This window comes from Brachyistius frenatus, unplaced genomic scaffold (genome assembly GCF_029030835.1).
Source record: "Brachyistius frenatus isolate BFR_SWC_R1_liver_20210118 unplaced genomic scaffold, ASM2903083v1 Contig_43, whole genome shotgun sequence".
Lineage (NCBI taxonomy): Eukaryota > Metazoa > Chordata > Actinopteri > Embiotocidae > Brachyistius > Brachyistius frenatus.
Genome location: NW_027210642.1, coordinates 2,655,074 through 2,676,190, shown reverse-complemented (window position 1 = coordinate 2,676,190; position 21,117 = coordinate 2,655,074). Strand labels below are relative to the sequence as shown.

The 21,117-nt window shown below is 42.7% G+C and overlaps 4 protein-coding genes across 9 annotated transcripts; 2 read left to right on the top strand and 2 right to left on the bottom strand.

Annotated features, from left to right (window-relative positions):
• Nucleotides 1-779: 779 nt before the first annotated feature.
• Nucleotides 780-2,205, bottom strand: rasd2a (RASD family member 2a). Its single transcript, XM_069702942.1, has 2 exons — nucleotides 1,616-2,205; nucleotides 780-1,467 (listed from the first exon to the last, which is right to left on the bottom strand). The coding sequence occupies exons 1-2, from the start codon at nucleotides 2,124-2,126 to the stop codon at nucleotides 950-952; spliced, it is 1,029 nt and encodes a 342-aa protein (XP_069559043.1). The 5' UTR covers nucleotides 2,127-2,205; the 3' UTR covers nucleotides 780-949.
• On the top strand, nucleotides 1,655-18,027 carry epn3a (epsin 3a). Of its 6 annotated transcripts, none has more exons than XM_069702938.1 (12): nucleotides 1,655-2,061; nucleotides 6,786-6,874; nucleotides 8,559-9,306; nucleotides 11,381-11,499; nucleotides 12,269-12,346; nucleotides 12,808-12,900; nucleotides 13,656-13,739; nucleotides 13,974-14,103; nucleotides 14,221-14,388; nucleotides 14,500-14,595; nucleotides 14,690-14,926; nucleotides 15,453-18,027. In XM_069702938.1, the coding sequence occupies exons 3-12, from the start codon at nucleotides 8,715-8,717 to the stop codon at nucleotides 15,746-15,748; spliced, it is 1,893 nt and encodes a 630-aa protein (XP_069559039.1). In that variant the 5' UTR covers nucleotides 1,655-2,061; nucleotides 6,786-6,874; nucleotides 8,559-8,714; the 3' UTR covers nucleotides 15,749-18,027. The 6 variants fall into 6 exon arrangements, with proteins under 6 accessions (XP_069559039.1, XP_069559038.1, XP_069559041.1 ...); XM_069702937.1 differs by having other exon boundaries at nucleotides 1,655-2,102; XM_069702940.1 differs by lacking the exon at nucleotides 1,655-2,061 and having other exon boundaries at nucleotides 6,404-6,874; nucleotides 14,536-14,595.
• arl16 (ADP-ribosylation factor-like 16) lies at nucleotides 16,357-18,552 on the bottom strand. The gene is made up of 5 exons (XM_069702944.1): nucleotides 18,416-18,552; nucleotides 17,821-17,876; nucleotides 17,604-17,720; nucleotides 17,388-17,503; nucleotides 16,357-17,281 (listed from the first exon to the last, which is right to left on the bottom strand). The coding sequence occupies exons 1-5, from the start codon at nucleotides 18,510-18,512 to the stop codon at nucleotides 17,116-17,118; spliced, it is 552 nt and encodes a 183-aa protein (XP_069559045.1). The 5' UTR covers nucleotides 18,513-18,552; the 3' UTR covers nucleotides 16,357-17,115.
• A 174-nt stretch (nucleotides 18,553-18,726) lies between these two features.
• Nucleotides 18,727-21,056, top strand: fn3krp (fructosamine 3 kinase related protein). Its single transcript, XM_069702740.1, has 6 exons — nucleotides 18,727-18,959; nucleotides 19,221-19,372; nucleotides 19,474-19,565; nucleotides 19,725-19,807; nucleotides 19,954-20,076; nucleotides 20,188-21,056. Exons 1-6 carry the CDS (start codon nucleotides 18,819-18,821, stop codon nucleotides 20,524-20,526), a joined length of 930 nt encoding a protein of 309 aa, XP_069558841.1. The 5' UTR covers nucleotides 18,727-18,818; the 3' UTR covers nucleotides 20,527-21,056.
• The last annotated feature ends 61 nt before the right edge of the window (nucleotides 21,057-21,117 follow it).

Here is a 21,117-nt window from a genome sequence, read left to right as displayed (position 1 = left end):
TTTGAGTTGTGTGGTCAATAAACAGGTTAAACAGGTGTGCTAAAATTAAACATATAATATGAATTAAAAGTTTCACTTGAATGAATGAACATTTATTTGGTTTTAAAGGAGTAGATCTGTGAAGAAAATTAACCCTTGCTTATAAACTCAAAAAACAGAACTGTTTGACTATGAGTCAAATCATGTATTATAATGAAAGACTTGTATGATGTAGCAGCATTCAAATTCAAAAAGATTTACTGACCCACCTTCCCTTAAACTCTGTCTATGTACTGGAAGTACCATTAAACAAATCCAAATAGAAGACTAAAAACACACTGTATGCTGAGCATTCATTTGAGTGTCAGAGCAACAGGAAAGGCTGAGAGAAATAATCAGTGGGCTCTCTCCATGGTGCTGATTTCCGCTCGTCTCTCTTCTCGCCTGCCTCCCCCTCTTTGTCTGCTCTGACTCTTTGTTTCCTCAAAGTGGCATGGTGATACACAGTGTGACGACTGCCAGGGCTGCTGAAGAGGCATTGTTACACCTCGGTCCTTGATGCCATTCACTGTGAAATATGAGCAATCTCTCACGTCTGCTGGCAACTGACTTTATAAGACGTGTAAGGTCAATGTTTGAGTCACCCTCCCTCCGTCCCACACACTTTTTGCATCATCACTTGAGAACAATTGATTTCTTACGTTCGTGTGTGTATTCTAAAGATATCTCTCTCTATCTACTTCAAGTGTTACTTTAAATATCTGGAATTAACAGAATAGATGACGACAAAAAGTGAGACATTTGACAATTACAAATATTCCATTTTTATTCTGGGATGATATGATACAGTTACATACAAAACAGAAATAAGAATGCACTGGTCCAGCCAGGTGCTATACAGAGTATAACTCCTTACATATGTGATATTGCAGCATACTACTACAATTTGTTTGTCGAGAAGCCTCACAATTCATTGAATCTGACATTTCTCGGGTTTATTGTGTTTGGTGCTTGATCCAAGCACCAGCCGCAGGTCGCTGGTGAAGCTCGGGCGGCACGCCAGAGGGTCCAAGGCGGCACATGGGGCACCGAGTCCCGGCACGCGGCTCCCTCTCCTGCCTCGCTGGCCGATGCACAGCGACTGGTAGGTGAGGATGGGTATGATCTGGTGTCGCGACGGACTCGTCTCGTCAGGCAGTCCTCCCAGGTTGGCGAGGGCTCTGAACATACCTTCCAGCCCGGTGCCATTTTTGGCAGAGGTTTCGAAGAATGGGATGTCCTCACCGAGGATTTTTCCCACCTCCGACCGTCTGACGACTCTCTGCGAGTCCAGGTCCGCTTTATTGCCGCATATCACGGCTGGCACTCTCGGTGGGTGTTTTAATTTAACTAGCTTTGCCTTCGCAGCCTTGATCTCGTTGAGCAGCTCACAGACTTCACTCAAAGATTCTCTGTCGTCCAAACTGAAGATGAGCAGAAAAATATCACCTGCGGAGCAAGAGAGCATCACTTTGATTACTGAGTCAAATTTTAAGGACACAATCACAGTTCCTTTAAACATTTAGGACTTGTTTCAAATCCCATCTAAAACATCCGGTACCTCATAACATTCAGTACATTAAAGCTGATTGCTCACCTGTCAGTATGGATAACCTCCGTTTTGCAGGGAAGTCCCTCTCACCCGCTGCGTCCAGGAAATCAACCTGGTACGCCTCCCCTCCTATGTGGAACAGCTTTCTGTGGAAGTCCTCGGTTGTGGGTTCGTAGTTCTCTTCGAATTCATTTCCTAAGAACCGCCGGACTATGTTGGTTTTACCTACTTTGGGCGCCCCAAGCACCACTACTCTGTGACAGTTCCTGGGCTTGGTCAGACCCAACTCCAGCAGATCCACGGACATTTTTGGGAGCCGATCAGTTGATACCTGCCGAATGCCAGAACTCGAGGATCTACTCGCAACCACTCTCTTATCCTGTTGTCTCCAGCACCCTTTGACGGTTTTGACGATGGCTGAGACTTTGGGGTGCTGCGCAAGCGGGGTGCTCTGAAGAACTGGGTGCATAATGCCTGACTGGTGATGCTCGGTAAGAGAGGTGAACATTTCTAGGATGCCATCAACGGGAAGGTAAAACTTCTCTGTTGTGTTCATCTCTATGTTCCTTTCAAGCGTCCCCGAGTGTCTGTCGAAGTCTTACCAACCCGCTTGCTTCCCCATGTGTCCGCAGTGGCACAGCAGAATCTCCTCTCTTATACACCCACACTCGGCACCGTCTCTGCGTCACTAGTCTCCCTTCGAATATATCTCCTTTTATAGAAGCATGAATCCCTCCCTCCACTCATCACCTGAGAAAGTCTGGAAATAGATTTTAAGTTGATACGCTGCAGTTTTCCAAATCCAAATGATCCAAATCAGGCTTTTAACAAAGACAAATGACCCTGATCTGTTTAATCCATTTAGTCTATTTTTAGTAGCTCATATTCTAATGTTTCCTGTCTTATTATAGATAAATGGATTAATTATGAACTGATGGACAGAGAGTGCAGATAATTTCCCAAATCCCTGTAGTCATGGCCACTGGAGGTGTGAAGTGCAAACACCAATTAACTCTATTCATTTCCTCTCTTGCAATGCTGTCATGGTGACAATGTCTGTGTTGTTAGGTTTTATGTTCATTTTAACAATGACGCAGAGTTTTCATAACAAATGCCACTTTAAAAGCACACCTCTGCGCAGTCTGACATAACTGTGCATTAGGGATTTTATTATTCATGAGGCCCGTATGAACAGTGCTTGCAGACAAGCCCCTGTATTTTCTGCAGTGATCACGACTTGCTGTGTTGCGGTGTAAGAACTCGGCTCCCTCTCTGCTCTATGATTCAAAGAGCCGGATGATATTGATGAGTCCTCTGTGGCATCACCGGCTTCAGCAGCTTCGTTTTATTTTCCACAAGACGCATCTGAAATTGCTGGGAACACTACTTTGAGGCCATAATGGAAAATAACATGAAGGCATTCATTTGGATCAAGAGATATGCAGATATTTTAAAGTGAAGGTGTAGCAAGGGAACACAGTGAAAGCAGAAGGACATGTCGTCTATTGAACAGTACTTTGTCGGTTTATTGCCGAAGCAAGAAAATGCTAGAAAATTGTGGCTTTTCTCCATCAAACCATCCTTCTCAAAAAGCCCAAGGGCACTGTGAATAGACAGCCCACATAACGGTTGCTTCTTGGAAACTGAAGAATTGGTTGGGTATGCAGTCGTACAGAAAGGTCTGGCTGATTGCCATTTCAAGAAGTGCAGTTTAGTGCTGCAGTCGAAACACCATGTTGTGATGGAAAATGTAACAGAAGTTAGCTACGTTTTCTTTGTCTTGAAATATCTGGTGATGTACTGATGGTGTGTGGATTATGTAACAAGTTGTTATTGCAGTAGGCACACATATTGGGACACTGACATACTTTCTAAATAATAAATATCTCTGCTAATATACTGTGGGTGCCCAGACACCGTTAACAAAAATACTTCTAATTTGGATTTGTTTAGAATTGAAGACAAATTAAACTTGAATCTGAAGTATGTACATGGATTTCAGAATATCTTCATTATATTTCTTGCTTCCCTTTTGCTTTAGTGACAGATGCACTTGAGCTGCATGGACCGCACAGGTTTTTAGAAGCCTTGATAACCCGTTATCCCCAATGTTGCAAATAGCTACCTGTGATATCAGGAACGTCTGACTTTCTCAAACCTCAAGTGCCCCAAGTGTTCAGTGGGTGTTCAAGTAGTTCTGCAAAGCTCGGAGGTGTCAGGGCTTATTATTTTGCTGCAGTATGGATCTAGAGATGCTCACCAGAGGGTGAAGTAAGTCTCTGAAGAGTGAACTCGGATGGAGTTGTTTTGGGATAGTTATACAACTCCAGAGAAGGAAAAACACCCCTAGACTTGCATATTCACACTGCAGTATCATTGTCTCTCCTGGTCGTCTCCTTACATCCACTCTTCTTCATTTTTCTGTGAAATGCTGGTTTGTCTTTGCCCCTTAAGTGTTATCGCCTTGTTTCCCCTCCTTGTAAGTGCTTAAGAGGCCACTACTCGTCCAGTGACACTACAACTAGACATATTTTGATAGGACTTTTTTCTGATCGGAGTCTTGCTTTCTTTATTTAGAAAATCTGCATCTGTGATTAAGTTGATGGTGTGATGGTGCGGTAACTTTCGATCTTCCTGGTCGTGCGTTGGTTGCAACTGATTCAGTTTGCTCAGAGTGTTTTAGAGCTCCGTGCTCTGCCCCCTTAGAAACCTCCAGTCCAGCCCCCTCTTTGCTTAAATAACAATCTGACTACTGACACCTTCACTTAGTTCTGATGCCAAAATTTCCCACTATCAAAATGTGACTAAGTCAGCAATGTTCTCCTCGAAACTTGGCACAACTCATATTTATAACAGGTGAACAATGGCTGCAAGCAGATTCACTTGAACAACATGAGTCGATCAAATCCACCTGGCTGTCATACCGTCTATAGTGTCATCTGAAATACAACTTAAAGATACCTTTTGTACAAAGTAGTTGACATGGATCAATCCCGCAAATTTGCACTTCCCAGAAATAATGCAGAAACTTTTGACTTCATTGTCACGTGTTTTTTTTTTTATGTTTCTAAATCGTGAAATTAGAGGTCTTATCCTTCCCATGTTCTTTCCAGACCTCACCCTAGAGTCCTGTACATTTTTATATAACAGAAATCTTAAGACATCTTTTTACATGCTGATTTTAGAGGAGAAATTAACACCAGTGTGGTCTGAGAATTGGTTATTTTACAAAAACACAGAAACAGCTGCAAAACAGCATTCAGGGTACTGCCACTGGAGGGCAGCAAAGAAAAGCAGAGACAGTGAAGTTGTGGATCTTTGAGTGGAATAAAATTGATCAGTGATTTCACATCATTAACTATTAACTTAAAATATTTTAAGGAACGTATTGTTTGTTTGTCTCCATTTTAGAAACACAGGAGTGTTTTCCATCCCTTTAGAGGACATTATATTTACTTATTATAAATCAATTCACAAAAGCCTGACACCATAATCAGTGTTTGCCAAACCCTAAACTTGTCACATCTTTTACCGTTTGAATTTAATGATTTATGTTGTGGTGACAAAAAAGGGAGGCGGGTCCCCACAACGTGACTGTGTAAACAGATCAACATGAGCAATACAAGTACACACACCCATGAAGTCAGATTTCATCTGTGATGTCACTGTCCTCTCTCTCTCCTCCCCCTCAGTTTTCCCAGACCAGTCTGCATGTACACCCCTCCCCCCCTCCCGCCCCCCATCCCTAACACCACCACCACCCCCACCCTGCACTGACCTCATCACGCCTTTGTTGGGAAACAAAGAGTGTTCAGGCATCTGTTTTCAGGAGAAATAAAGACATAGGGTGCCAAGACAGAGAGCAGGAGGAGGAGGAGGGCTGCAGGAGGTATATGAAGTTGAGCTCAACTGACCTGATCAGTGAGAGTCACGTGAACATGAAACAGGGAGCTACAACAAGTTAATGTACACTCCCACTACAAACTTATTTCAGCCATTTTTATGGACTAGAAGCATCTCACCAAAGTCACAGGAGCCTATATATCATTCTGCCCTGATGAACTTTTGATATCTGCACTTTGCCCTTTTGTCCTCTCCAAGAGTATGTTTGTTGTTTCAAGGTGGAGCTGGTATTTCCTGTATATCCTGCTTAGTCAACCCACACAAGTCACTGTTGTAGCCTGCTGCTTCTCACTCAGTCACAGTAGGTAATCCTTAAAAAAAAAAAAATTATTATTATTTTTTTTTAAATTACAGGATCCTTCTTTACTTTCTGACAGACAATTTGAGATTACTTTAGCATATCTGATTGAATCCAAAAGATTTAGGCCTCATCCTGTATAATGCATGAAGATGTGACTTCAGACAACGTCCCATTAGTGGTAATAAATAAGTAAAGAGCAAAAATACAAAGATGAAGCCGCTTAAAAAGGAGGTGTGTGTTTTTTTTGTAGCCTCCCCCTGGGACAACATTTGTTCACTCACCCAGTGTTACAGCACAGTCATTCTTTTATGTCTCGGTGGGAAATTAAAAGGTCTGTAGGAGGCTTACCTTATCACATTTTATGGTGGCACATTTATTTTACCTTACAGTGCAAAAGCTGTAATATCATTGTGTTGTCTGCTTATGCTCTGCAATATTTAAATATTGTATTACTTGCAGTGATTTCTGCACAGATGTCCTGAAATTGAATATAGGATCAGTGTTGTTCTTTAGGATGAGACGAGGCATTGGCAGGTTTATCTGAACAGACGCAAGCTGTAGTCCTACCAGTGCACCGCCTCTTACAACCACGTGGTTTGTATTTATCATGTGTCGTGCCTTTACTGTATAGTCCTGTGATTCCTCAGTATATCACCTGCTCCATTCAGCACAGATGCGTTTTTTTTTTTTCCCTGCATCAGGCAGTGAAAAGGTTAAGTCTGACTCTGCATGCACCGTGCAGTCCTCCCTCCCTCCCTCCCTCCCTCTTCTCTTTTTTTCCCCTCTCCATCCATTTTTACTGAGAGAGAGTGTGTGTGTGTGCTTTTTAGGGGGGCTGTGCCATCTGCAGGCTCTGCCTGGATTTGTGATATGCGCACACAACTTAGTTTGATACCCAAACAGCCCCGCTGCGCTTTAGTTTTTGTATTATTTCTGAGCGCTTCTCAGCGGATGCTTTCCTTTTTTGCGCTTTGAATAATCTTTCTACACTAGTTCTTCTCTGTCCGAAAGCTATAGGATATGTCGACAGGCGAAGGCGTTTCTTATTCCACCCAAAGCCTCCCCAAGTTGGGACCCCACTGACGCGCTATGACATGAAGGTAAGAGGGGGAAATGGATGGACTCATTCGGCTCGTTTGCGATTTGTTTCGTGTTGTTTCATCGTTTTGTGGAGGTTGCTAACTTTTAAACTCAGAAACGCAGCTGAGTCACGGTCACATACTTTCACCGAGCCGATCATCCCATTTGACGCAATAATGGCCCTACTCGTCCTAGTTTGGGACGGAGAGTATATGTAAGAGAACTTGAATCGACACCCGGTGCTTTCATCCAGGGTTTTTGCGTACATGTGTAGCACATTAAAAGCATACTTGGGCGAGCATGTAGGCCTGATCTGGGAGCAGATTTGGTTTCCTTCCTGTAAGTATAGATAATGAGTGTTAGGGGATGATCTGTATATCCAAGCAAGGCTGGTTCATCCAATGAGATAAGAGTATTTTAAGAATTTAGAGATCTCTGTCTGGTCAAGGTCACAAGTTAAACTCTGTGAGAAAACTGTTTTACGATGAATATAAGATGTAATATGTGACGTATTACATTACAACATACAGATATTCACAGGTTGAATTTCTTGCAATGCAGGTCCACCTCACAGTTCAGTAACATTATGCCCTGCTTCCTGAGATCACTCAGCTGGACACCATGTGAGGAATACCTGCAAACTGGTTTCATAATGTGTCATTATTCCTGTAACTTCCTGCATATGTAAAGTAGAGAACGGCTTTTGTAATACAGCTAGTGACAGAGAGCAGATCAAAGAGCCTGTATGCCCACAGGTAAACCTGAGGGTTTTTTAAGAGTTAAAAGTTACAGAAGTTTTTACAGCCATTTTAAAACAGATTTGTCTGATTCAATGTTTCACTGACTCGAGTGGTCGATATGATGCCTTTAAAAGCCCGTGTCTCATCTTATTCCCCTTTTTAACATTTTAGAAATCCCTACTCATGAGAAAGCCTATTTATTGTAAAGTGAAGGGATTGGTCCTTTGTGTTCGTGCATATCAGTGTTTAGTTAAGTAGAGGAGACAGTTATCAGTTTTTAGACAAAGCTGTCCAAGGTTCAGGCCAAAGTATTAAATACTGTTTGGTAACAATAACATTTTCTGTAATTACAGAAGTAAATGTTAAAAACAGGTAGCTGTTCTGGTGGCGTCATGTGTGTGTTTGTGTAGCTATTTCGGCACAGTTTCGTGAGACTTTGAATGCTTTGAAGCCCTACCTTTGCTGTGGTGATGTAATCAGGTCAGAAAAACAGGAGAGGTGGAGGAGCCCCTCCCGTTTCTGATAACACTCAAGGGTAAAAAACAGATTTCTACACCAGCAGTCTCGGTAGTCGTCCCTGCAGTTAAGTTGGAGCTGAAAGAAACTTTTAACTTTTAAGTGAGGGAAGAATTATTTTGCGAAATAACATTTAGGAAATCGGCGTCAAGCTGGTCTATGCTTACTTAGGAACAAAGCACTGTATACACTCACACAGATCTCTTCGTGTTGTTTGAGGGAAAACTGAGTCCAGGTGTTTTGTTTCACGTCACTTGGAGGTGCTGAGTTGTTACTCTCTCCTTCACACAATAAGTGAAAAGATGTGTGACAGTTGAGCTGTCGTCTCTAATGCAAAAAAACAGTGGTGAGGATGTGGTGTGTTTGTTTTATGGGAAAAAAAGTTATCTCTATTAATAGAGAATATTATACCTTGTACAAGCTCAAATGCTCTTTTATGTGTCTCTAGCAGGAACACACCTGTGGACGCCACTGAAGTTGCAGAGACGGCTTCACTTTACTGCATTTTTCCACTGAACTGATCGAGCCACTTTGCCTGAGGCCACACAGTGGGCTGGCCTGCTGTTAGAATTTCTTGTACCACCTGTGAAACACTACTGCCATCATGCAGACCTCATCGCTGCGCCGCCAGATGAAAAACATGGTCAACAACTACACAGAGGCTGAGATCAAGGTCCGAGAGGCCACCTCCAACGACCACTGGGGACCCTCCAGCTCGCTCATGTCTGAAATTGCAGACCTGACCTTCAACGTGGTGGCTTTCACCGAGGTTATGGGGATGATCTGGAAGAGGCTCAACGATCACGGTAAAAACTGGCGGCATGTTTACAAGGCGCTCACCCTGCTGGACTACTTGATCAAAACAGGCTCGGATCGTGTGGCCCAGGAGTGCCGGGAGAACATATACACCATCCAGACACTGAGAGACTTCCAGTACATAGACAGAGACGGACGGGACCAGGGCGTCAATGTCCGAGAGAAGGCTAAGCAACTGGTGTCTCTATTGAGGGACGAGGAGAGGCTGAAGAAGGAGAGGAGCCAGGCAATGAAGACCAAAATTCGCATGGCGGGGGTCACCAGTAGCTTAGGCTCTGGATCCATGCCTCCTCCGTACCCGGGACGCCACTCTGCCAGCTCAGCAGGGATCTATGGGGACGAGTTAAGCAGGTGCAGAGGCTCACCTTCCTCATTCCACTGTGAGTAGCAGGAACCTCTAATTTACACTCTGTGATGTAACCCTTTACGAAACACAAGCACTGTTATCTTGATATCGGAATAACTTTGAATCCTGAAAGCACATAGTGAGCTGAGTGATACCTGAAAAACAAATTCTGGGGCATGTGACCTGTCATTCCTCTGGACTGCTCACATGGCAGGTCATGAGTTTATTTGGTTACAAGTTTATCAGATAAATTCAAATGAACTGGTAAAGGTGATGAAGGTAATCAAATAAAAACATGAATAACTTTCTCCACTTGATGACAGAAAATGGGAAAAAAGTGGCAATTTATCAAGACTTTCTGCCCAGTTTCTGAAAATAGTAGATCATTTATTTCTCACCTGTGATTTTTCAGACGCAGATGCTATTTTAATACCAGCTGCACACTCCGACATTTAAGCCTTGATAGGTATAAATGAATTGCTTGCACGTTGTGTTATAATAGAAAATGCTTCAGTTTTTGCTCTCGAGCTACTGACAGTTGGACATCTGCATTCCTTTCTTTCTCCTTTACAGTCACGTCAGCCAAACTGGATTTACAAAAGAGAGGAGGCCCTGTTTTGCTCGTCTCACTCTAATATGAAACCACAACTGGATACCACATTTACTTGTGTTAATATCTGTCCTGGTTAGGAGACTTTATGATAAAAGAGTGAACTGAGCTCTGTGAGTGTGCGGGGATGGGATAAATGATGTCACTGACTTGTCAGCTACAGCTCAAAATGGAAAATACGTTGTGCTAAAGCATCAAATAGCTGTGTGCATCATTTCTAGAAGTGTGTGTGCGACATACTTAGGCATTTTTGTGGTGTTTATGAAGGGTATTAGTCAGTAGCATAGCTGTGATTTCATACCGTCACCAGTTGTATTTTTAACAGAGACAGGAACAGAAACATATTTTATTGCCATGAATCAGTCAAGAATCATCTTCATCCTGTGCATTTTATACTTAATAGACATTACTTGCATACTTTTGTTGGACTGAGCGAGTGCGAGTGGAAACATAACACCAAAATCTGTGATTCAGTAATGCTACAACAGGAATATTCTTTATTAGACAGAGGATTGCTTTATGCTGGATAACCCTAACAATATCACACTCCAGAAAACACAACTTCATCTGGACAGTAATGCTTTAAAAAGCACCACAAAGGTCTCTACAGGTGTGCAGCAGGTGTTTAAATAACTGAAACATGTGTGTGTGTGTGTGTGTGTGTGTGTGTGTGTGTGTGTGTGTGTGTGTGTGTGTGTGTGTGTGTGTGTGTGTGTGTGTGTGTGTGTGTGTGTGTGTGTGTGTGTGTGTGTGTGTGTGTGTGTGTTGGCATGTGTAAATGAAGTAATTCCATTATGTGCACAGGAGCAGCACAGTTTCTGTGTGATTTGGAAGATAAAAAGGATAGTGGTTTCTCTCTGGGATTCCAGGACACTGGAGCATGTGGATGGTTGAGACAAAAATGCTGATGGATGGTGTGGGTGGGGTTTCGGAGATTGGCAGCGGCTAATTGCCGGCAAGTATTCCATCTCAGACAGGGGATACTGAGGGGCAGCACAGTGGAAATGATTGGTTTCTGAGACCTGACTCTGCCAACGTGCGGCCTGCTTCCCTCTTTTAGCCCTGTGACCCAGAACCAGGCATTCAGACTGGTACACTGCCAGCCCCCCCCAATTCCATTCCCTCTGCAAAATCTGGACCTGCACCCCACCCATTGGATTCAGAGTAATAAGGTGGGCCTCACTCCAATCCGTCCATTCCTCTGCCCCACCACCAACCTAAGTCTCCACACAGCCGGACCATTGTTCTCAGTGCGGGCAGAGTTAGGCAGACTGTGGCAAGCCATGCCAGCAAAGGCCCTAAACAACAGGCAATGGAAAATTAACATGCAAAAACAGTGCCAGCTCCTTCCTGACCTTCAAAATCAGCCTAAAGTGTTGCTTTCTTTGTTTTCCATCTCCTTCCCCTCCCTCCATCTGTTAATGTGTCCCCCCCCCTCCCATGATTCCCCATTCCTCCATAAAACTCACTCCCCACTGCTCTCTCTGTGTCCCTGCAGCCTCCTCTTCCTCTCCTCAACTAGCTCCAGACATGGAACAAGCACGACCAACGACCAGCGGAGAAGAGGAGCTGCAGCTGGCCCTGGCTCTGGCTATGAGCCGAGAAGAAAGTGAAAAGGTACCTCTAATGAAGCTAAAACGCACACACACACACACACACACACACACACACACACACACACACACACACACACACACACACACACACACACACACACACACACACACACACACACACACACACACACACAAACAACACTCTTCCATTGAGCACAAACCTCTCAACCTTCCAGCACATGCGCCCGCAGAAAAAGGCTTCTTAGCTGCGCTGCTGCTGACATGTTACGTGGTTGTAAAACCTTAAATGGCTCCCACACACACTCAAACACTCTGTCATGGTGGTAAAGTGCTGCTACTGTCTGCATCTTCTGGGCCACCATTTCCCAGAACTGCTAGCAGAAAGGGATATCATCAACTCCTATCTTCTGTGTCATCAATAACGGCACTTTGACCAATCAGTGTGAGCAATGCTGAACAGTGAGGAAGCTGTGAGTGAAAGAGTGAGAAGCCAGACAGGACGTGTGCATTGATCCACTCCTAAGCTTCCAAAGCACGCCCCAGTCTCCACGGCAAGGACAGCTGTCGCCCTCTGACACAGCTCAGCCACTGTAGGAATATATATACTATAGAAGTGCATCGCTGTTTCCTCCTCTGCAAACAAACAAATCAACTGTGATTTTCATGAGAAATTGAGATCCATGTGTTACTCTTCTCTTTTGAATCACCTGTAATTGTTGTATTCTCTGATTTTTTTCCTAATGAATCAATTTCAAAATCAAGTGTGCTTTTCCTTTTGATTCCTCCTAATACTTCCTGCTTGACCCTAGCCTCCTCCACCTGTGGATATTGATGAACAGACCCAGCTCCAGATCGCTATGAGTCTCAGCAAGGAGGAGGCCCAGAAGGTACAAGTATGCTGGTACCAGGGATGACCCTTCCTTTGCATCTTCTACCTTATAGCACATCTCCCGTGCACTAAAACCAACCTCACAACCCGTTTTTTTTTTTTTTCTTCTCCTGAGAGACAATTGCATGCATTATTCACTTTCTCTCCTCCCTAGATTGACCCATGGCCTCCATCACTTACTCACTTTTGAACAGCAGAAGGACATGTAACTTTTCTCCACAGATTAACCACTTGTGGCTTCATCCTTCTGTTTTACTAACCATTAGATTTCTCCTCCTAGTCTAGCATGAGATTCAGACCCTCTGACCCACTGATGTGGTGTCAGGGAAGGAAAGGGGCCGACCCCTGTAGAACTGCATGCCTTGTACTGTGAGGATGTCCAAGCATTATTTCCCTTTTTATTATTTCATTGGCCAAAAATACTCATTATAATTCCCTCCCTGGTTAACACTCTCACAGCCAGTCCAAGTTGCGCCGCCTGCCAACGTGGATGTGGATGAGGACAGCCAGCTCCAGCTAGCCCTGAGCCTGAGCAAGGAGGAACACCAGCAGGTAGAGTCCCCCTGGGGGTCACAGTTCACGTGGAGCTGCTGCGGTGTAATGTGGGGAAGACAAGTTTTGAAAGCATAACTTACAATGATGTAGACTAACAAATAAAAATCACAGCTGCAGATAAGCACACTGGTCAATTTTAATCACTTGCCTGAGCAGTCCGGTCAGAATTTTACTTGTTTGATTTAAACAACTTGAAAATAAATCACCCGTCTTTTAATCTGAAATGACACACAAGAGTTAGGACTGCTTAACCTAACTGATGTTTAATTGTAGTGGGAATGATCCTCTTTATTTTTTTCCCTTTTACTTATTCCTGATCATTATTTTCATTATAAAACTTATTTCAACACCTTCTGTTTCTTTTGCTTCGCCTTCATTAAAAGTTGCATAACTTTCACTTTGTTGTATTATCTCTGCAACCTTTGCCCCCCCCTCACCCCCTCTTCCTGTCTCACTCTGTCTTTGTCTCTTCCCTCCCTGTGTTTCCCTCTCTCTATGCCAGCGTTACTGTAGCACAATAGAACTGCTCTGTTAGAGATCACAGTGATGCTTCTGCTCTCTCCCCTCTTTGACCAGAGAATTTTCTGGTCCGTGCCAACTGCATGCATATGTCGCCTATAGGAGAAATACAAGCTTGCTGTTGTTCCTCTGTGCTGTCGCTGAGTCATAAATATAGTATCATGTGACAATATGTGAATTTTGCCAGAAGCTGTCATGCCCAAAGCGGTCCATGTGTCTGTATCTGTTGACAGGAGCAACTTAGTCGCCAAGGAGATGAGTCGCTGCTCCAGAAAGCTCTGGAAGAGAGCAAACGGGAAATGGAGACTAAAGGCGGGGTATGAACTATTGGGGTATGAGATATCTGAATGGGGGTAGTGAGATAAAATTATAGATGTGGAAATGTGCATTTATGGACCAAATCCAAAATCAACTATTACTATATAACTATCAACCATCAATTATACTGTGAAATTCTCAAACCTTTTTGAGTATAATACTCATAAATAATTACAGTAAACTGAAACAATATGCTGAACTAACTCTGACTTTTTTCTTGTTTATGTGGTCAGACGGCCTTTATGGACTTGGTAGATGTTTTTGCGGTGCCCTCAGATTCACGTCCGAGTGACCAACGCTGGAAAAATGCCCCACAGCAGGCGGCTGCTGGTGCTGGGGGCACAGACCCCTGGGACTCCCTCGGTGAGCCTCGAGTTAGCTGAGTTAGCGGATACTCGGCACTGATTTCTACAGTGCCATTTAAACTGCTCGCATGCTGTCAGACGGTTCTCTCTTTAATTCATCGCTCTGTAATTAAAGAAAGCAGCACCAACATCTCAAGAGCTGACTCTCCCTGGATGGCACCTCCACCTTCCAGCAGCCCACCCCCACCGTGGGAGCCCCCAGTCAACCCCTGGGATGCACCGCAGAATAATGTCCCAAATGTCATCCCTGCAGGCCGAGTATGGTCCTTCCCTGCAAACTCGGGTGAGTGTGTGTGCTTACACGCACTCACACAGCTCAGCTGAAAATAATAGAAGCCACATAGATATTTGTAATACAATATTTCACAATAATTAAGTTATGTTGCATTTATAGCCGCCGCAGGAATTGATCCATTCTCCGTCCCATCAGAAAGAACAGCAACCATGGGGGCTGTCAAGGAACATTCTCCAAGAACAGGAAGCCCCTCAGGTTAACAATATGGTGCCTTACTATTATTACTCTAGTTTTGTGCTGTCCACATGCTTACAATGTTGTCTCTCTCTTTCTCTTTTTCTGCTGTTAGATGGGGATCTGTTTGATGAGGCCATGGATGGTGGTCAGGTAAACCTTAACGGGCGAGGGGAGGGCAGCCCTGAGCTCTTTGACCTGTCCCGTCTTGGAGAAAGCCTAGCCGCCCCCAGCCCTCGTACGTGCCGGACACCCGAATCCTTCCTGGGGCCCACAGCAGCTTCCTTGGTAAACTTGGAAAGCCTGATCCCAGTGAACCCCCAGGCCAAGACCAAGAACCCCTTTTTATCAGGTATTCATTTTAATTTTTGACTGCAGATGCAAGTCATTCTGCAGAATAGATGGTGCTTTGATTGCTGCAACTCCATATTCAAATCAGCCTGGTACTGATTGCACAGATGCTGTGTGTATTATTGTTAACCAGGGCATGTCAAATGTGTACTATAGGCTATAGATTACTTACTTGATTCCATGTAAACACTGTATTTGTGTCGGACATAAAGCTCTACTTGGAGAAACTAGAATGGTAATACAATTGCAAGAACAGACTTTCCATTTTACCATTAAACTCTTCTTCCTGGTAACCAACGTTCTTTTTAAACTTTTGGTTACTTTTTGATGATGTAGCGTGTTAACGTGAATTTCTCAGAAAGCTGAGAGTTTTAACGAGTTTTAGGAACTGACTGTGCTTCCAACAAGAGACAAAAATAAGTCATTCATCCAGTTCTGGACCCAGTCTTTGAAATGCCAAATCAAATTTTAATGAGTGGTTAAAAGATATCGAACACTCCTCTTTTCTTTTGCCTCTTTTGGTCTAGGCCTGAGTGCTCCTTCACCCACCAATCCATTCCAAAGTGAGCAGCCAAAGCTAAGTCTGAATCAAATGAGCTCCAGCTCCACCTCTGCGGCTCCCCACACCACTTCTCTCCCATACAGTGCCTCCTTGCCCCTGCCTATGAGCCATCAGGGTGCCAGCCTCCCTTCGTCACTCACGCACCCCACCCAGCCCGTTCTGGACCTGCCAGGGAACCTCCCCGAGCCCTTGCTGCCCTTCTCTTCAGGCAGTACTCAGGGATCACAGGATGCACAGAGCAGTCAGAACCCTTTCTTATGAGGACCAACTAAGCTGGAAAAAAAAACATCTTAGTAAAAGGGGAATACCATGCGGTTACGCTGTTAAAACATCACTCTTACTGCAGACTAAACTGCAGCCCAAGGACTTGTATGAAAAACCTATCCTTAGTTATTTTTATATTGTTGTATAGTACAATAACCCTTAGATTGACTCAAGTTGGTTCTGCTCCTCACTGCAACAGCATATCCTACTCCTCTTTTAAACAGATAACACATTTTTATCAGAAACTCATAATGTCATGTTAAACTTCTTTGAGGCCATAACCCGTTGCTAATGGACTACAAACTACACAAAAGCACAGTTTGATAATATTTTGTTGTCAATAAACTTAGCTGTAAGTACCAGACTGTGATGAATATAGCTGGCTGTTGCTGTGGATATTTACTCTGGCTCCTGAACAGGCAGATTTCAGATAAGTGGCAACACATGTCCACAGATAACTACAGTAAGTGGAGCTTCTGTTGAACCAGAACTGCTGAGAAATATCAGTGTATACATCCTTTTACTATTGTGAAATGAATTGCTGGATGAAATTATAGTTTGGGAGGACTGTAAGTGCTTCAGAATTCATGATAAGCGAGACAGCATTAGAAAATGTATGAATCTGAATTTTATTCCTTGCTTGTGAACCACTGACTCTCATCAAATACAGGGGTATAATTATAACACTGTTTCAGTATTCAGATGGGCTGTTGCATTTTCTCATTTCCCTTTGTATTAATACATTTGATATGAAATCATCTCAACTCACAGGAACACATCCAGTACCAGTCTCAGTATTTGTTGGGCATTTTATGCCCCCTGCTGGTAATAAATCACCATCATCACTTGCAATAATCATGCCGACAAGCCAAGCTCCTCTCACATTCATTCCTCACATTTTATAAGTGGTTAAAACTGAAATGCAGGAGATGTTTTATATGAGACAGACACTTGTATAGAGTTGCATGAGGTTTCCTCCAGCTGTATATGAAGCCATGCAAGTCCTGTGATCACACTACAGTCAGTCATGAAACTTAATTTTCTGTTCATCTGTCTAGCATTTAAAAGTAAAAGTGACTTAGTAACTGCAGGTAAAACCTACAGTTGTATGATTTTAACAAATGTTAAAATGCCCATCCATGCTATTACATCCATCTCCTTAATATATGTCACTATATTTACACACTACCAAAGATGGGTTTTTTTCCTGACATATGGCTTACCAGTTTTATACAGTCCAGCACTAAACACATCATCAAATCCTCTAAAGGTAGTGTGTAAAATGCCTTTGACAACTGAGAATACTGATGTTGGCGGCCGAAAGGCTTCAACGTGGTTTTTTTTTAGGGTGTTGTGGGGGAACATCACTTGATCATGATGGACTCCAGCCAGCTCAACACCTCTTGAAGTCCCTCTCCAGAGCGGGCGCTGAGTTCCAGTGTTGTGATTGGCTGAGTAGCAGATGCAACAATGTCATCCATCCTGAACAGTGACTTTATCTCCATAAGGCTCATAATGCAAGGCATGTCCCTGGAAAAGATTGGAATTAAAAACAAAGATCAGAAAATACACAGTGTCATGAAGAGCTTCTCCCAAAGACACAAAACGATGATAGCGGATACATCCGGCGTGTCACCTCTTGTTGAAGAGAATAAGCACTGAGGCATTGCGCAGGGGCTCAGCAGAGAGAACTGAGAGCAACTGGATACAGGAAGAGGATATCTGCGCTATGTTGGCTGAATCCACCATGAACTGTTAAAGAGACAAAGGAAAATAAAGATTCAGTCAAATAATTCCAAATGCTGATTTATTAACCTCCATCAAATATTTTCAATAAATGCTGAGTGCATACAATGACAGATGAGCAGTCTTTGTAGTAACAGGGCCATATGGGACCCATACAGCCTCCCAGCTCTCTCACTGTGATCTTCTTCTTTTTCAGTCTCAGGTCTGTCAGGTTGGTTCCTACCTGCGTAGATTTGAAGAGATTGAAGACTTTACAGGCATCCGGTGTTCCATCAAAACCAAGGGCACAAAAAAAAAAATTCCCATCTTTAATTTGTACTTACTGTGGGCAGAGTTGAAGGAGGTGACTCCAGTTCACCAAAACCATGAAAACTGAGCTGTGGATATGATCCGTTAGGAAAAAAATATATATCCACGGGAGCGAGTGCTGTGACGTTTAACTTGAGATCAAATGTGTATATAGTATTTGTAGCGTTCACTGTTTTTTTTTTCTAATGGTATGCAATTCCTAACACAGTGTGAAATAATATATATATATATATAAAATAATCATCTCTGATGTTTTGCAGGCTTTTTTTTTTTTTTTTTTACAAATTTTCTGAGAAATTACATGAAGTTGTCAACAGCTATTAGTTGAAAAAAAGGTCAGACTATACATTTGAATTTATTGAATGAATAGCCCGTTGAGATATAGCTTCTAATGGGATTCAATAGACACAAATACAAAGTTCCTAAACATATACAACAAACACAACTTCTACCAAAAAAAAAACCTTTACATTATACGTAACGCTAACCGGTAATTGACTAGTTCGCTACGATCACGAGAATAGCTCATCGGACTAAATTAGCTGGCATTGTTTACTTCTTCTGGTTGTAGTTCAAAAAAAATAAATTTCCGATGACCACAAAGGATATTTTGTAAACGTTTGAGCAGCAACGTCTTCCCGACACTAGTCGCTCCGAGAAGTAAACACATTTCTTTGCGGCTCATTGCTTTTTTCCAGCAGAGCATAGCAGCAGAGCATATAGCTACTTAGCCGATGTAGCCGATGTAGCCTCTCTTTTCACCATGGCGACGCTCACGTGATGCACGACACATCGCAGCGATAGGACAACGTAAAAAAAAAAAAAATCAAAAAAAAAAATCAATCGCGTCAGACTTGTTTTTGATTGGTTCACACTCGAGGTAACCACAACGGAAGCAAAACAAGACATAAACCAACAGAAACACCCACTGAACGCGTGGAGCTGCATTTCTAAAGCGATGTCGGTATTAGTCCCACGATAATTCTACTGGACTCGTCTTTGAGAAGTAACAATGGAGGACAAGTTAAAGAAAGAGTTGGGGACATCCATGCTGAAATCAACCGGTCACTCGGGAGGTGGATGTATTAGCGAGGGCCAGAGTTATGACATTGACACTGGCAGAGTGTTTGTGAAGATAAATCACAAGAGCGAGGTACTTTTGCGTTTATTTATTTTTTTGTTTTAACTGACTGTAGTGACTCTCGGTTGGTTCATTTTATCCATCTGTGCCAAAGTCAGACATCAGTGAGTAGGATTTGTTCCAGAAGCTAAACCCTCTAAATGCCATGTCAGTGGACTTTGTGCAGATATTGTGAAATGGAGAACATTGCTATTATTTATTTTACCATACTGTGAGCATGGAAACTTGCATAGTCATATGCTATGACGATTCTTTTGTTGTTGTTTTATGCAGGCCAAATTGATGTTTGATGGGGAGCAGGCCAGTTTGGAAGCCATCCTGAAGACAGAAACTGTTAAAGTCCCAAAGCCCATGAAGGTGATTGAGCTTGACACAAGAGGATGTGTATTTGTAATGGAACATCTGGACATGAAAGGTCTCAGCAAGTAAGAGCTCTCTCATTCAATTTCACTTTAGTGAAATATAACACATGTTGTGGCCTTTTTGTTTTTTTAATAAAATATTTTATTTTCAAATCAATTATCAGATATTCGAAGCACCTCGGAGAGCAGCTGGCAGATCTGCATCTTCACAACAAGAGACAGTTGGAAAAACGAAATAAAGAGCAGCAGACAATGGGTAATTCACCTTAACGTCACATAAAATGTTAACAAATACTTTCGCGCGCACACACACACACACAAACACAAATGAATCTTGTAATTACTACACTATAACAGTTACCGCTCAAATTTTGACACTGCTGATTAATTCATCAATGTATGTGACTTTATACAGGAAAAGGAGCTGCTCAGTCAGAGGTGACTGTTGTGGAAAAATTTGGCTTCAGCGTACCTACATGCTGTGGATATCTTCCACAGGTAAAAAAAATATATATATACACAGTATATGCCTGCACTCTGCATAACTGGACTGTACTGTTGTACCTAAGGTGTTGCACATATTTGTGGTCTCCAAGTCATTGAGATGTTGTCACCCTTAGCAATATAACTGTATACCTGTACAGGAAAATGAGTGGCAGAACGACTGGGTGACATTTTACGCACAGCAGAGGCTGCAGCACCAACTTAACATGGTGGAGAAATCATATGGAGACAGAGAAGCCAGAGAACTGTGGGCCAATCTACAGGTGCACCTTCCCTTTGACCCCATCAGAAATTAAATATACTTGACACAAGTCGCTATGATTGTATCAGCTATTTGACGGTGCACTGATACATATTGTATCTGTTATTTACAGCTGAAGCTCCCTCAGTTTTTCACAGATGTGGAGATCGTTCCTGCTCTCCTCCATGGAGACTTGTGGGGAGGCAATGTGGCAGAGTGTGCACAGGGCCCAGTCATCTTTGACCCTGCTTCCTTCTATGGCCATTCGGAGTACGAGCTGGGTATCGCCGGGATGTTTGGTGGTTTCAACAGCTCTTTTTACTCTGCATACCATGGAAAGATTCCCCAAGCACCAGGATTTGAAAAGAGGAACCAGCTTTACCAACTCTTCCACTATCTGAATCACTGGAACCACTTTGGCGGTGGCTACAGAGGCTCCTCAATAAGGATTATGAAGAACCTACTGAAATAACTGCACTCCCAGTCACATGTAGAAACTTTTAACAGTCTTAAATTAAGCCAAGTAATCTGTATATATTGTTAAATTGACCAAAACAGTGTTGCTAAAATAACATTCTAGTATTTTAATGTCTGCTGTATTGCGCAGAAAATAGATAATCAAAAATACAAAAACAGTTCTGCCCTGCCTGCTCCAATTATATGCTTATTTATCAGATACAACTTAGTCATAACATCTTACATTTCTCTGGGTTGTGTTTATGTGTGTAATTTATTTTATACCCCACTGATTTGCATTTTACTAGAACTTAACACTACTTAGAATTGTATTCAAAGCTCCCTTAGAGTTTAAATCTTTTATGTTTTTGTCTTTATGCTTTATTATTTTCCCCAAGATTTTAACCAGGCTTTATTCTCTTGGTCATGAGCAAGCAAGATGTATGTTCATCCGTTTTTTGGTTTTTTTTCGGTTTAGAATCACAATATTCAATGTACTTGATTTGAACTTGTTCGTTAGTTGTCAATAAACATACGCAGCATTTAAAAAAAATGTTAACTTTCGATGAATTTTCCGTATTTTGAGAAAGAGCCCGGGCGTGCTACG

Bases quoted from the DNA above. Each gene is read 5' to 3' on its own strand.
- rasd2a (XM_069702942.1), bottom strand. From the start codon at position 2,126: ATGAACACAACAGAGAAGTTTTACCTTCCCGTTGATGGCATCCTAGAA. The intron at 1,468-1,615 runs GTGAGCAATCAG...CTTGCTCCGCAG, and splicing joins GAGGTTATCCATACTGACAG to GTGATATTTTTCTGCTCATC.
- arl16 (XM_069702944.1), bottom strand. From the start codon at position 18,512: ATGCTCTGCTGGAAAAAAGCAATGAGCCGCAAAGAAATGTGTTTACTT. The intron at 17,877-18,415 runs ATATCCTTTGTG...GATCATATCCAC, and splicing joins GCTGCTCAAACGTTTACAAA to AGCTCAGTTTTCATGGTTTT. The intron at 17,721-17,820 runs GTAAGTACAAAT...AAATCTACGCAG, and splicing joins CTCCTTCAACTCTGCCCACA to GTAGGAACCAACCTGACAGA.
- fn3krp (XM_069702740.1), top strand. From the start codon at position 18,819: ATGGAGGACAAGTTAAAGAAAGAGTTGGGGACATCCATGCTGAAATCA. The intron at 18,960-19,220 runs GTACTTTTGCGT...TGTTTTATGCAG, and splicing joins AGATAAATCACAAGAGCGAG to GCCAAATTGATGTTTGATGG. The intron at 19,373-19,473 runs GTAAGAGCTCTC...ATCAATTATCAG, and splicing joins GACATGAAAGGTCTCAGCAA to ATATTCGAAGCACCTCGGAG.
- epn3a (XM_069702938.1), top strand. From the start codon at position 8,715: ATGCAGACCTCATCGCTGCGCCGCCAGATGAAAAACATGGTCAACAAC. The intron at 9,307-11,380 runs GTGAGTAGCAGG...GTGTCCCTGCAG, and splicing joins CTCACCTTCCTCATTCCACT to CCTCCTCTTCCTCTCCTCAA. The intron at 11,500-12,268 runs GTACCTCTAATG...GCTTGACCCTAG, and splicing joins GCCGAGAAGAAAGTGAAAAG to CCTCCTCCACCTGTGGATAT.